Genomic DNA, 14,631 nt, shown 5'->3' on the forward strand with positions numbered 1-14,631 from the left:
GTACCAAGATTCGTCACAATAGAGTGCCCCAGGGATGACGCGTTTTTGTAGGCCAACCCGGAAGTTAGCGGCGCACGGGTTCGAAAGCCTATTCATTTTTCCCATAGACTTTTAGAAAATCTAAGAAAATAAGCTCTGTGTTTAACAAAGGGTTATGACACTTACACGTTTTGTCTATCAAGATAATCTTTACAAGTTAACACAACATTTATAGATTTTGAAGCCTAAATAAAGTCATCAGATATAAAAGGCTAACAGTAGGCTATAAACGGACTACAGCACACCATGGTCGCGGATCAACGTCGTCACCACCAAACTTCCTCAAACTTTATTTAAAAAACAACTTTATTTATAAACATGCTCACTGATTATGATCTGCGCTGTGTATGAATACTTATCCACTTTTTCATGAGAAATGCTGTCCAAATGTCCTGTTTGTCATGATGACATCTAAAGTCCCCGCCAAAGGAAGTAGTCCCTTTTAGCAATTTGTTAGCAACCGCCGATTTTAAGACACAGTAAAAGTTTAAAAAAAATCACAAGTGGGTTATAACTGGTGTGTTTTATGTCATAGATCAAAACGTGAAAGTATTTAGAGGCTTTGTTAACCACAGACCTTATTTCAGGCGATTTAGCAAAAACCCATTCAAAAAACCCATAGACTTTACGGTGTTGGAACCTGAAGTCCTAAAATGCTAACTTGCTTCCGGGTTTTGCCTACAAAAATGCATCATCCCTGAGGCACTCTATTGGCAAAAGCATTGCGGAGATATAGCCTCACATCCAATGTGGCATGCTTTATCAAAAAGCTTTTAATAACCTTTTGCCAGGATGGCCTGAAGATGATGTGAGACCATTTTTGTACGAAAATCGTACAAACTGTCTAGGAAAAAGTTCAAAAAAGTTTTTCGGAAATCAAATCTTCTTGAGCTAAGGAATCAGAGGAAAAGAGATTTCTAGCACTTAAGGTTCAAAAGTTATTATCATAAACGTTAAGTGAAAATCTGGACAGTTGGTGGCGCTAGAGGTATTGAATTAGGGACTCAGAAATGACTGTGGTTAATGATGAGAATGTGCTCTAAATCTGTGTGCCAAACTTCATCATTTTCCCACAAGCAGTTGTCATAGACTCAAGATTGGAAAAAAAAGTGAAGAATAATAATAAGAAGAACACTAACAAAAAAATGGGTGCTTGGCCCCTAATAATAATAATAATAATTATTATTATTATTATTAATCATTTTTAAATATTTTTTACATGACTAAAAAAAATTCTAACATTAAAATATTTTATATTTTTAAATTTTTTCTACCTTTATTTTAGTCAAAATTATTATTTGTATTATTATTAAGTTCAGCATTTAGTAACAAAAAGAAAATGAGTTATGTAATGTATATTGCTACTGATCAAAATGTTGTATTTCAGAATATTGTAATAAAAACACTTGAATTTGTTTAACTCATCATAGCAAGACAGTTTACTTCTGTTTCAGACACTCCCTTTGTAAAAATTGCACACTGACCTCTGATTGTCTAAGTCATATACGACTTTATCGAGGATGTCACTGGGGTGAATGAGCCTCTCAATGTCCTGGAAGATCTTCATTCTGTTGAAAAAGAATGTCTTAGCTGAATGGTTCAATCAAAAATTTTAATTCTGTCATCATTTACTCACCCTCGTAACTTTCTTTCTACTGTGGAGAACAAAAAGAGATGTTCTGTTTTCCACACAAAACATTCTGTGAGTTATCGTCATATCAGTTTAATCGTCAAATAAAACTTTCATATGCTTTCAGAAGATTTGGAATATAGTTCACAAGACACTTTTATTATGCTTTATGGAGTTTTTAGAGCTTGACAATCCCTGCCTTTTGCTGTATGGAAAAGAGCAGCGTGAACATTTAGCTGAACATCTCCCTTTGTGCTCCACAGAAGAAGAAAAAAGCAAAAAAAAAAAAGCAACAGGTTTGGAATATCTTCACTGAATTAAATAAGAATTTGGGGGTTTGTTTAGCCTTTCAAGTATTTTATTTAACAGCACAAAAAGGAAAAACATTTGTGTAGTACCTCTGCACACCATAAACCCTCTCTAGAATGGGCTCGCGGAGGTTGAGTGCCACATGCCCAAAGTAATCTGGGTATGCCACCTCTGTGTAGCCAGGCACTGAGCGCGTACTCTTCACCATCTCTAAGTAGAGGTCAGGGTCATGCAGTGGCAGCAGTGCCGCTGTGTCTGGCACTTCGAGCTCGGCTTGTTCCCCACCCTCCTCCTGAGACCCATCCACAGAGCCTCCGTTCACACCACCATCTAGAACCAGACGACCCAAACTATAGACCAGATCGCAGTCCGATTTGCCATCTGGGCTTTTTGATATAGAGATGCTGTCCAGCTCCAGAGGTGATCCATCTGACTTGGGTGGCAGAGCGTCCCCCTGCGGGGAACGTCTGTTTTGAGGCCCTGAGGATGTTGGCGTGGTGGGAATGATGATGGAACGATGAAGCTCTGGGTTGACTAGAGGAATGACAGATCTTGGGCTTTCAAAATCATTGTCCTGAGAACAAAAAAGAAACAGTGATCACCCCCGATGATTTTCAAAAGGGCTTTTCACAGCTGGCTCATTTGGAGCGTTTGTTTCAAAACCTGGTGCGTTTTCTCCCTTAGTTCAGTTCACTTGGGCATACATGAACACGGCAATCATGCTCAAATCCACACCAAAACAATGGCTCTGAGATCACCTGAACGAGGTGTTCTCGGCCCGATTGAGGAAAGAAAAAATCCAGTCCAACGGACCAAGTGGTATCATAATTCATAATGGGAAATGTTCTATAACAAGCAGCATTTCTGATTCTGTGAGTGGACACATTAGTCACCGGAGTTGAAAAACAAAGAGTACCTCTTCATCTTAATCGCAATTGTTTTTCTCCATGCATTGCAGGAATGCTGTCCCAATGAAGCCTTGATTCCCACTCTAAACAACTGCATTATACATTTTAAATATAAATTAAATTATGTCATTTTTTATCAGTTAGTTCTAGATTGTACTAGCGATGTGACGGTGAAGACATTTTGGTGAGGTGGAGGAGTTTTTCCCTCTTTTACACTTTGCTTTTAAAATCGCTAATTTGAAAGCGAAAGTAAAACGCGCACTGTCGCATAAGGGTGCAGAGTGGAGCGAGCTATGGAAGTTGAACTTCCATAGGAATGAACTGAAAACGCTCGCTCTGCTCCACACCAGTGGACACGGACCATTATGAATGCCACACAGGCACATTTTACTTCTGTTTTCGAATTAGAGCCAATTCGGGGGCGGCAAATGCTTGAATGGTGGGTTCATTATTATTCTTAAAGGTACAATATGTAAAATTTTTGCAGTAAAATATCCAAAAACCACTAGGCTAGTGTTATGTATTTTGTCCAGCTGATTACAAACAATATCTTGAATGTTTTCAACTACTTGTAAATCATGAGAAAATTCCCATTCTAAACAGTGACACGGGGCAGTGCAGTCGCCCGTCAATGACGCAGTTACCTTTTGTTTACCGCCTTTACTGACGTAGAAACCACATGACAACAGTGCCGTGGACAAATGCGGAAGTAGAGTCTAGCGTCCAGCAAACCACTAGCTTGCTTCAAGCAGTTCCTTATTTACTTCTTGCACGTTTTATGGTGGATTGTGTTACTTATTTATGGAACATAATTACTGTTTACCATCTGCCGCTGGTTCTGTCGACAAGGACAGCTCCCGTAAACTCATGACCGGAAAAGCGGAAGCGTCTGTGTCATAATAAAAGTCCCACTGCTCGTGAGGCGTGTGTTGATCAATTGCTCCAGCTCCTCGTTCAGCTCCCGCAACACTCGGTCCTGCTCTGCTTCATACTAGAGTAACGTTAATAATCGCATCCACGAACATGAGTTCTTCCAGACTACAATCCCTATTCTTTTGCACCGTCTGTTGAGATGGAGACCACATGTCCCAAGTTTCCGCTCTAAAACTTGGCGTCATCAAACTACGCCTTTGTTTTGAATAGGCTTCTAGCGACCTCTAGCGGAAAAAAAAAAACACAAATTGCACCTTTAATGTAAAACATCAACTAGAAAAACACTAATTCTTTGCAGGTTGTCATTAGCATTGGGTTTAAATCCAAAATATTGCCAAATAGATGCTTTTACATTTTGCTTTACAAAACCAAATCTTCCACCATCGTCTTTGTCAGTCAGCTCCTCACTGACTCTCATGATAAATGAAATTTTTTGAGATCCTCCAATCAGAATGATAGCAGCCAATCACATGACCGGCTAGGAGATTTACGAAAAAATTAAAACAAGATGGCGGCCTGTTCAGGAGCGTGAACAAGTTGTCATTTGTCACCTTAAAACAGGGAATTTACCTCATTTAATGCTTAAAATACCAAAAGATGTCCAATTTAAATGTACCTAGGCTGTAATTTAGCCATCGAATATTTTTAGTTAAATGCTAAATGCTAATGTACCGTCTGCAGTGGCGTAGGCCATAGGGTAGGGTGTATGGCACGTGAAAATAGCTTCGAACCGGGGTTCGAATCCACCAAACTCACTCTTCTCCCTTTTCCCACCACAAATCAGAACGGAAAGGCATTTATATTGAATAAAACTGGAGAAAATATTTGAAAAAGTTGAAATAAAGTGCCTAACAATTGTTTATAATAAAATATGTATTGGGTTGGCAATAGATTTGCTCCTCTCTGATTAGTTGCTGCCAACTGTCCGTTGCCCTGTGTCTCATCAGGTTGTCCGTTGACGGCAACTTTGCCAGCAGCATTGCTCAAAAAGTTGCCCCGTGTATCATCACCTTGACTCCTGCTGCAGGTCTGTGCTGCAACTCTTGGTCATGTGATTGACACATTCAGGCCCCATTTACACTAGTGCGTTTTAGTTTTAAAAACGTAATAACTTGCTACGGTTACCCCTGTTGTTTACACTACGCTAGCATTTTCCACCGCAAAAAAGGAGACTTTGGAAAATGCTGCAGAACTCGTTTCAGTTGGAAAATGCCAGGGTTGTGTTTCAGTGTAAATGGATCAAAATGAAGACTTTTGAAAAGGAAGGCGTGACTGCCCACATTACGCAACCAGAACACGACAATAACAGACCAGGGCTGCATTTCCCAAAAGCATTGTAAGCCTACATTGATCGTAGAAACCGTTGTTGGCTATACAATCAACTTATAATGCTTTTGGGAAATGCAGCCCAGAGCAGTCTCTCTCAATGGCTCTGTAACATACCAGCCTCGACAACCATGTAAACAATAACATGGAGACGGAACTGCATGTTTTGCTGACTTTTGGTGATTTTTAGCAGCCATAGTGCAGTTAAACTCTGCATTTTATAGTACTGCAGCTGCCTACATGCGCAAGACGCAACTGTTTACATTTGTAAGTGCATGTCCTGTGTGCATAAACGGTCATGTGATAGGAGATTGTTTCTGAAACACAGTGGAAACGCCAGTATAGACGAGGAACGTTTTCATTTTAACGCCATATTAAAGCGAAAACGCACTAGTGTAAACAGGGCTTCGGTTTTTAGTTGTAGTGTCTGTACTCTAACTGAACTAAATGATTTTTATTATTACTATTAAAAAAAAAAAATCTAAATGACGGTGGGGAACGGGTGCCGTAGTGGGTAAATGATGTAACCGGTGTTGTGGCTGAATACCAGTAATACCGTTAACACCGTTAATTTCTTGAATGATGACTGAAACTTTGTATTACTGGGACTTTTTGTGTTTATAGCCTTCTTAAGATGAATCACAGAGTGAACTTGTCAATCCATCTGACGCAGAAGAATCTCTGACCAATAAGAGGCCAGTTTTACTCATATGTGACTTGTATAGACACATTTTGGTACGCTTTAAAATGTTGCCTTGTGACAGCGAACCACACCAAGAAGAAAATGCTACATTGTAACAAATTAAGTCCCTGTTTTGTAACAAAGCAAACAATCTACAGGTCTGAAAATGCCCCAAGAGAAATGAGTTTCCTTTTAAGAAGTGAATGTTTGTGCTATGGAAAAATAAAAAGCAGGGCTACCTTGAATGAGCAAAATTAACTTAAGTTCTTAAAACCTTTTATCAAGCATTTTTGTTTTATATGCATTTTTATTGACCTTTCATCAGTTAATCAGAAATGTCCTCACCTCAAAATTCTTGGTGAATTCCCGACAGAAATGCTCGTAGAGTCTGAGCTCATCAAATGGACGCATGCTGATCTGTCTGGGCCGCAGTTTGTTGATATCGGTCTCTATGTCATCATTCTGTAGTGGATAACAAACCTGATGAACATCAATTTTCCAGAACTTTGATGGCTCTTTTACAAATATTCTAAACCCCCATTTAGGCCAAAGAGTAGAGACAAGTATTCATTGAATAGGAATAGGATCATGTAAACATGATAATATATAAATACTAAATGAAAAACTTAAACCTAAATGAAAATGAGAAATGTTGCCTTGGAATCTAACTGAAATAATTGGGAAAATATAGATAAAGAGAAAAATATATATATATATATATATATATATATATATATATATATATATATATAAAATAAATAAATAAATTATATATATATATATATATATATATATATATATATATATATATATATTATATTATATTATATTATATTATATTATATATATATATATATATATATATATATATATATATATATATATATAAACTCACTAAAAATCACTTTATTTAAATGATATCAAAATGTAATTTATTATTTATAAATTTAATAATTTTAATGTATAGATAAATAAATAATTTATAATGTGATTTGATAATGGTGAATCTCAAAAGAAATGAACATGAATTAACATGAAACTTAAAAAAAACAAAAATAAAAGCTAATTCAAAATATTCATAAATACTATGATAGTATATAAAGAATACTAAAATAACACTGATAGTATCTCATTTGATATTGTTAAACTGCATTTGTACTGTATCTGTGAACCACACAAAAACTGCTTGGGTCATTTTCACCTCAAAATCAGAAAAAAAAAAAGTTCAAAGAAAATTCTATTATTTAATAATTACAATAATGAGAATTGGGGTGACAAGTTTGAAAAAAATTGCAATATATACAGTATGTAGGTGGAACATGACATTTGTTTTGAGATTCACCCATATAAATATTAGAAATCACATTATAAATCTCCCTTAGTCACCATGTTCTCTAAATATTGGTATCAGCCATTAAAAGACCCACATCGGTTAAAGTTTAATGAGATCATTGTTACCTGTGATTTGTGACCGGTTTCATCCTCCTCATTTTCGGTGTCATTTTCTGTGTCGACCTCTGTAGCTTCATTCTCATCGCTCTCATCAACTACATCATCCACTAACACAGAAGACACAGGGATCTCTTACTACTGATGCTACTCTCATCAAACAACACTGACACTCCATGCTGAAGTGAGTGGAGGATAAAGAAAAAGCAACCAATTTTACTTCTGCAAGCTGATTTTTAAATTTTTTTTTTTTTAAAGGACAGGACTTGATTTTGTCCATTGATGATTGATAAATTACCGCATAATAACAGCAAAAAAACATGGTGCATTTTGACTTCATTTTGACCATAAGTTGAGATTCAGAATGATCATGTACCAAGATCAATAAAAACACCCCCTTCTGGCACCTGTGACTGTGTTTTACCTCCTGGCGGCTGGTTGTACAGCTGCGCCACTGGTCCACCAGCTGGTACGTGTGGCAGCGGGTGGAGAAAGACACTTTTAATGGTAGGCAGTGGTAGGCGGTTCTTTGGAAAGCACTTCCTCATAATTAGGCTGGAGGTATTGACCAGCGGATCAAGAGTCCGGACGGGCAGGCACTCCTGAACACATCACAGTAATATATCTTTATACTGTGCTGAAGCGGTTTGCCACATTCCAATAATATTACCAATAAAACAAAACTTTATATAAAACTTTCATACAGTGGATGCGTTATAAAGGATCCTCATCCCATTGGAGTCTATGAAGGCCTTCCTGCCAAGCTTAATGTTAGTGAGGTTTTTGATGCATCCCAGAATGCTCTTGCGGATGACCACATGGCGGTGACGTGTGTCATTGCGGTGCCAATCTTGGTAGATTGTAAGTAGCGTGGGAAGATATCCTCTGTCCACCGCCCGACGGGCATTCATTCCTAAAGAGCACACACACAAGAGACAACATTAACAGCTCTGCAAAGATGTGTAAAACAGAGTGTGTGTGTGTGTGTGTGTGTGTGTCTGTGTGTAATGAATACTTTTATTCATCAATGAGGCATTAAATTGGTCAAAAAGTTACTGTAAAGACATTTATAATGTTGCAAAAAAAATGTTATTTTAAATAAATGCTTTTTCTTTTAAAGGGATAGTTCACCCAAAAATGAAAATGACCCCATGATTTTACTCACACTCAAGCCATCTTAGGTGTATTTGACTTTCTTCTTTGAGACACACAATGGGAGTTATATTAAATAATGTCCTGGCTCTTTTGATATTTTGATATAAGAGAAGAGGCGCTTGAGTTTTTTTGAACCACAAGAGATGTCTAAGCTTACGATACTCCTACTTCCTGCATCAGAGAATAACTCACTTGACACAAGTCGTCTGACGGAAGCTAGTATTTTGAATATTTTTTATTTGAACTTGAAGCCAGGATATTTTTAAATATATGTCAGATTGTGTTTGTCTGAAAGAAGATTTTCATATACTCCTAGGATGGCTTGAGGGTGAGTAAAACTTGGGATGATTAGCATTTTTGGCTGAACTAACCATTTAAGCAGCACAACAGATTTCAACATTGATAATATCAAGAAAGGTTTCTTGAGGAGCATATCATCATATTAGAATGATTTCACTGAGTAATGATGCTGAAAATTCAGCTTTAACATCACATGAATGAATCAAACATTTAAGAATATAGTAAAACAGAAAACAGCTATTTTAAATTGTAATAATCACAACATTACTATATGCAAGGAAAAATCCACATCTAGCTGTTAGGGGTGTAACGGTACACAAAACTCATGGTTCGGTGTGTACCTCGGTTTTGAACTCACGGTTCGGTACAGTTTTCGGTACAAAAGGTGGAGAGAAAACTAAACATAAAATTGTTTTTTTTTTATTATTAAACAGAGGTTTACTGAACAAATTGTGTTTTTGTCTTTAAATATATTAAATTAAATTAAAACTAAAAGTTTCTTTAGGATAAAAAAAATGATCTCTGCTAATGCTATAAACTATGTAGGGAGCCCTAACTTGAAAGAAGCCCAAACTATTAGCCTAAATTCAATTGCTTTTTATTTTTAGATAAAATAATCAACACTCAAATAACAAATTGAATGCAAACCTGTAAGCTGCACCTAAGGCAGTTTTTGCATTAACTTCTAAATGTATTTACTCCAATTCGTTGTTGAAATATAATCATTTCTACACAGTGGCTGTTATTTTAACATCAGATTTATTTAAACATACATTAAATAGCCTAATCAGGATATCACTAAAAGATTAAGTAAAATAATGAATATATTGGCTAATACAGTGCATATATTAAGCGAAAGAGTTAATATCTCTAGCGAACTAACAAGCTGTGAACACTGAATGGCTTTTCTGAGGTAAATGCATCATGACATATTGTTGAATACGGACGCTTTCCACCGTTGAAACAATGAATGAGCGATTTCATGAGATATGACCGTTTCAGTAAGTTGTACTGAATCTTGCAACATACCTTCAGATGTTCTTTCATGTTTATTCTGTAACTAGTATTAAGGAGGAATAGATGAACATTCACTTGCACTCCGCGCTCGCGCTGCCGGTTGAACTGAGGCGCCTGTACAGTGATCTGTCACCCCATCAAATTACGTCAAAATGGCATTTTCTGTTTAAACTTCATGATTTCGTGGACAGAATTTGAAGGATGACACTTTGTTTCTTATCGAAAGTAACAAAACGCAGAGCTTATTGCGGTTATTGGTGGTGAATATTGGTTGCAATGTAATGCACGGTTCGGTACAAATACGTGTACCGTTACACCCCTACTAGCTGTACATTCAACAATTTTAATGCACGATGTGGTGTCAAAGAACCACCCATCGTGATGCGGAGTGCATTCAAATCATGTAATGCACAGCTACCCATGGATTATCCCGCTAATACCACGGTCATTTGTCAACATTGACAAGTTAAAGCTGGAGCAGTAAAAATGACCGGAAGGGTAAAAATGAGGTTATTTTCATCAGCTACGACTCGCTAGATCTAGCATTCTGGCTGATTTAAATCAGAAACAGAGATAAGTGCTTAAGATTACATTAATTTGAATGAATGAATTATAGCATTTATTTGACTTCATTATCGATCGAGAGAGAGAGAGAGAGAGAGAGAGAGAGAGAGAGAGAGAGAGAGAGAGAGAGAGAGAAACGTGTGTGAGTGACCTGCATCTGTTCAGCGTCTCTCTCTACAAACAGTGAAGCTGTGAGTTTAATTACTTCAAAACCAGTGATGTTACTCCCTAGTGCCCCAGGGATGACGCGTTTTTGTAGGCAAAACCCGGAAGCGAGTTAGCATTTTAGGACTTCCGGTTCCAACGCCGTAAAGTCTATGGGTTTTTTGAATGGGTTTTTGCTAAATCGCCTGAAATAAGGTCTGTGGTTAACAAAGCCTCTAAATACTTTCACGTTTTGATCTATGACATAAAACACACCAGTTATAATAACCCACTTGTGGTTTTTTAAACTTTTTCTTACAAAGGTAGCGCAAAAGCGCCATCTAGTGGCTATGAGTAGATGTGCTGGAAGTAATTGCACATGACAATAACAGCTGCGCCACAGGAAAACTGTTCCTGAAGTCGCGATGCAGTGTTGGGGTTAATTATTAATAACTGTGTGCGTCCATTTGAGAAAAGTGAGTCTCTAATTTTTCATCATTTGTTTAAGATTTATTATATATGTGAATATCTAGAAATAATCATAATAGTATTTGGGTAATACATCCACTCGATGGAATTGATGAGTCATGCCATGTCGTTAGTATAGGATGAAAGTCATTGTAAAATGTTCATGAACGTTGTTTGTTAGAGATTGAAGTGTTGCTCTTGGATTATTGAAACACATACCTTATTATTTGTTATGTACAAATTAATAAGTGAAGAAATTGTGACTTATAAGTTATGATTCAGCCTGGTCAAGCTGTTGTATTGTGCTAGACATGATGCTTAGCTAATCAACATCAATAATTATGCTTTATGTAACATTGATTACTGTTTTGTTTATTTGCAGCCACACACTCAACCAACATGCTTATGATTATGATTTAAATCTACCATCTCCATAAACATAAGCTGAGTGCTAACTGCTGCATCCAACTTTGTACCCATATTGTAAAGTGTGGCAACGTTGCTGTCTAATGTATGTCTGTGCTGCTGAAGAAAGTTCAGTAAACTGTTCAAACTGATTCCTGCCTCCTGTCCTGCGTTCTGACAGACGCTCCAAGGCGAGAACTATAACCTCCTAAGCACCTGTGGTCCTTTCTCTCAAACACTTTTACTGTGTCCTTTGGCGGGGACTTTAGACGTCATCATGACAAACAGGACAGCAATTCTCATGAAAAAGTGGATAAGTATTCATACACAGCGCAGATCATAATCAGTGAGCATGTTTTTAAATAAAGTTGTTTTCTAAATAAAGTTAGAGGAAGCTTGGTGGTGACGACGTTGATCCGCGACCATGGTGTGCTGTAGTCCGTTTATAGCCTACTGTTAGCTTTTTATATCTGACGACTTTATTTAGGCTTCAAAATCTATAAATGTTGTGTTAACTTGTAAAGATTATCTTATAGACAAAACGTGTAAGTGTCATAACCCTTTGTTAAACACAGAGCTTATTTTCTGCGATTTTCCAAGTCTATGGGAAAAATGAATAGGCTTTCGATCGAGGGAACCTGTGCACCGCTAACTTCCGGGTTGGCCTACAGAAACACGTCATCCCTGGGGTACTCTTGCTGAGAAATATAATGTAACGATTCAGTAGTGAAGCTATTTTCCTAATAAAAGTTTCGGAGCAGCATTGACAACAAGTTTCTGTGCTCCTGAATGTTTCTTTGTGTGTGCAGCGCGATCGCCGATCTCTCTGTGTAAGTGGCGTGTGTGCGCGCGTGTGTGTGTGCTTCATACATCCAAGGAAGTACAAAAAACTACAATTTATAAATACTTAATTATTTAAATTATATAATTTTATAATTTCCATTATATAATTTTATTTTTAAAGTAATGAAAATTTTAGATTATTCATGGTGATACAAAATGTGCAAAACTATGATGAAAATTAATTCACACACAAATCATGTCATATGGGCTTCATTTTCTTTATGCAATATATATATATATATATATATATATATATATTTTTTTTTTTTTTGGTGTTTAATATTGACATGTTCTTTTTTGTGAGAATCATCCAAGGAAGCATTTTACCGGACTTCAGTAATGATGCCAATGTGTCCAAGGTCACCCTGTGTTGGGAAAAAATCAAATAAAGTAAAATTAATGATCAATATCTTTCTTGCAACAATTAGACAAAATGTCCATTATATCCTTCTCAGATCCAGTAAACAAGAACACGCACTACATACTTCAGCAGAGTGGTGCTCTTTTTGCTAAAGGGTCCAATAATTTCGAACATGATCTCCAAAGCGCCACTCTTTCCCAGTGACACTGCATTTACCGCTACAGAAAAAAGACAGAAAATCTCGATAAAGTTCACTAATGCCTTACTGTAGTGATGCATATATGTATCAGAATGATATCATATTTTATAATCATATTTTTTCAAAGGTATTTCTTATTGTAAATTTACTATAGAGCACATATAGTGTAATGCGAGCGAACTTACAGTTGCTTGAGTAGACCCGAAGCACCTGCAGGCATGGCAACAGCAGCTTGAAGTTCTGCAGATTATGTTTCACTAGATTCACAGTCACATTCAGAGCCCCGTTCAGACGCGCTTTAACACCAAACTTCTTGTCTGAAGAGGAAGTGGTGACACTGGAAATTGTTCATTTGTCCACTGCAATTTCTGACATCTTAATCAAACTTCATCAGATTCAAATAGATAAATAATAAACCTAGACTTACAAGAAGGTGTTTGGATTGTACCAAATACTGTGTATTCTGATTTTAGTTTACAGCATTAGCAAAGCTGTCTTTTGTACCTTTCGGGCCGACTTTGATCAGTAGAGAATGAATGAGAAGCATTAGTTCCTCATTGGCAGGAGGGTCTTTGCCGGAGCTCACTAGCAGCTGCAGCAGAATCGCTGTTCCTCCTTTAGACACAAACACCCCAGTCCTACGGCCTCCACCTACCACAGCAAGTACAGCAGTTAGAGTCAGAGAAACATTACGCTAGACCTGACACAGCCATTCTGTCCTTCAGAAACACACTGTTTTGACTGAAGTCTCCTGACTACAGCTTCTCTGAGCTGATTCTAGTGTCTAGACTTTTTATGGAAGTCTAAGAGTGTCACTATTAAGCTATTTTAAAGGTTTCTAATTTTGTTTTGGAGATCTCCTACAACAGGCTTACACACATCCAATGTCAAAATACACTAATTTTCACAATATACATTGCAGCATCACTTCTTTTCTCACAGTGTCTGAAACGGCTCGATAAAGGCTTTTGTCTCTCTAAACCCCTCCTTTCAGAGAGCTTACTCGTCTCTGATTGGTCTGTTGTGATTGGTCTACCACCCATTACCATATCTGAATTTCAGCTCTGAAGGCTTTATCAGCACTTGTACGAACAGTAACAATGGAGTAGGTTTTATGGTATCATTTCGAGCTCAAGTTTTCATCCTTTGTGCATGCAAAGTGGATTTGCTTTCACAGCAACATGTCGACAACACAAACCAAACTCTTCCAGTCTTCGCTATAACTAAGTGCTTTTTACACTGCGCTTAACCCCGGGTTATCGTCGTTCTAAACACCGCTTTTAACCCTGGGTAAAGGAATGTTTCACATTTGTAATTTAGAAGAGGGGTTAGCACCACTTTTTATCCGGGGTTTTGAAACCGTGCTCCCCGCATTGCGGTGCCAAACTTGTACAGTGTGAAACGATGCAGTGTTAGAATGTTACAGCTAGCAATATTTATATTTCCGTGCTTTGGACAGTCACGAAAACACTGTGCATTGTATATAAACAGTAAATTCAGCATTTGAGAAAAAAAAAAAAAAAGTCAAATGCTGACAGAAAGAGTGCCCCAGGAATGACGTGTTTCTGTAGGCCAACCCGGAAGTTAGCGGCGCACAGGTTCCCTCGATTGAAAGCCTATGCATTTTTCCCATAGACTTTTGGAAAATCGCAGAAAATAAGCTCTGTGTTTAACAAAGGGTTATGACACTTACACGTTTTGTCTATCAAGATAATCTTTACAAGTTAACACCACATTTATAGATTTTGAAGCCTAAATAAAGTCGTCAGATATAAAAGGCTAACAACTATAAACGGACTACAGCACACCATGGTCGCGGATCAACGTCGTCACCACCAAACTTCCTCAGACTTTATTTAGAGAAACAACTTTATTTAAAAACATGCTCGCCGATTATGA

At 37.3% G+C, this 14,631-nt stretch overlaps 1 protein-coding gene across 5 annotated transcripts in view; it reads right to left on the minus strand.

Moving 5' to 3' along the window:
- Window positions 1-14,631, minus strand: part of agtpbp1 (ATP/GTP binding carboxypeptidase 1) — a 52,506-nt gene that overhangs the window by 21,157 nt on the left and 16,718 nt on the right. For all 5 annotated transcript variants that reach the window (XM_067395415.1, XM_067395418.1, XM_067395416.1 and 2 more), the window contains 10 exons: window positions 13,237-13,383; window positions 12,918-13,049; window positions 12,658-12,751; window positions 12,500-12,537; window positions 7,981-8,189; window positions 7,701-7,878; window positions 7,286-7,386; window positions 6,173-6,289; window positions 2,068-2,552; window positions 1,524-1,607 (listed from right to left, as the gene is read on the minus strand). In XM_067395415.1, the coding sequence (XP_067251516.1) occupies window positions 1,524-1,607; window positions 2,068-2,552; window positions 6,173-6,289; window positions 7,286-7,386; window positions 7,701-7,878; window positions 7,981-8,189; window positions 12,500-12,537; window positions 12,658-12,751; window positions 12,918-13,049; window positions 13,237-13,383 (1,585 nt within the window). The remainder of the gene's footprint in view (window positions 1-1,523; window positions 1,608-2,067; window positions 2,553-6,172; window positions 6,290-7,285; window positions 7,387-7,700; window positions 7,879-7,980; window positions 8,190-12,499; window positions 12,538-12,657; window positions 12,752-12,917; window positions 13,050-13,236; window positions 13,384-14,631) is intronic.

This window comes from Chanodichthys erythropterus, chromosome 9 (genome assembly GCF_024489055.1).
Source record: "Chanodichthys erythropterus isolate Z2021 chromosome 9, ASM2448905v1, whole genome shotgun sequence".
NCBI lineage: Eukaryota > Metazoa > Chordata > Actinopteri > Cypriniformes > Xenocyprididae > Chanodichthys > Chanodichthys erythropterus.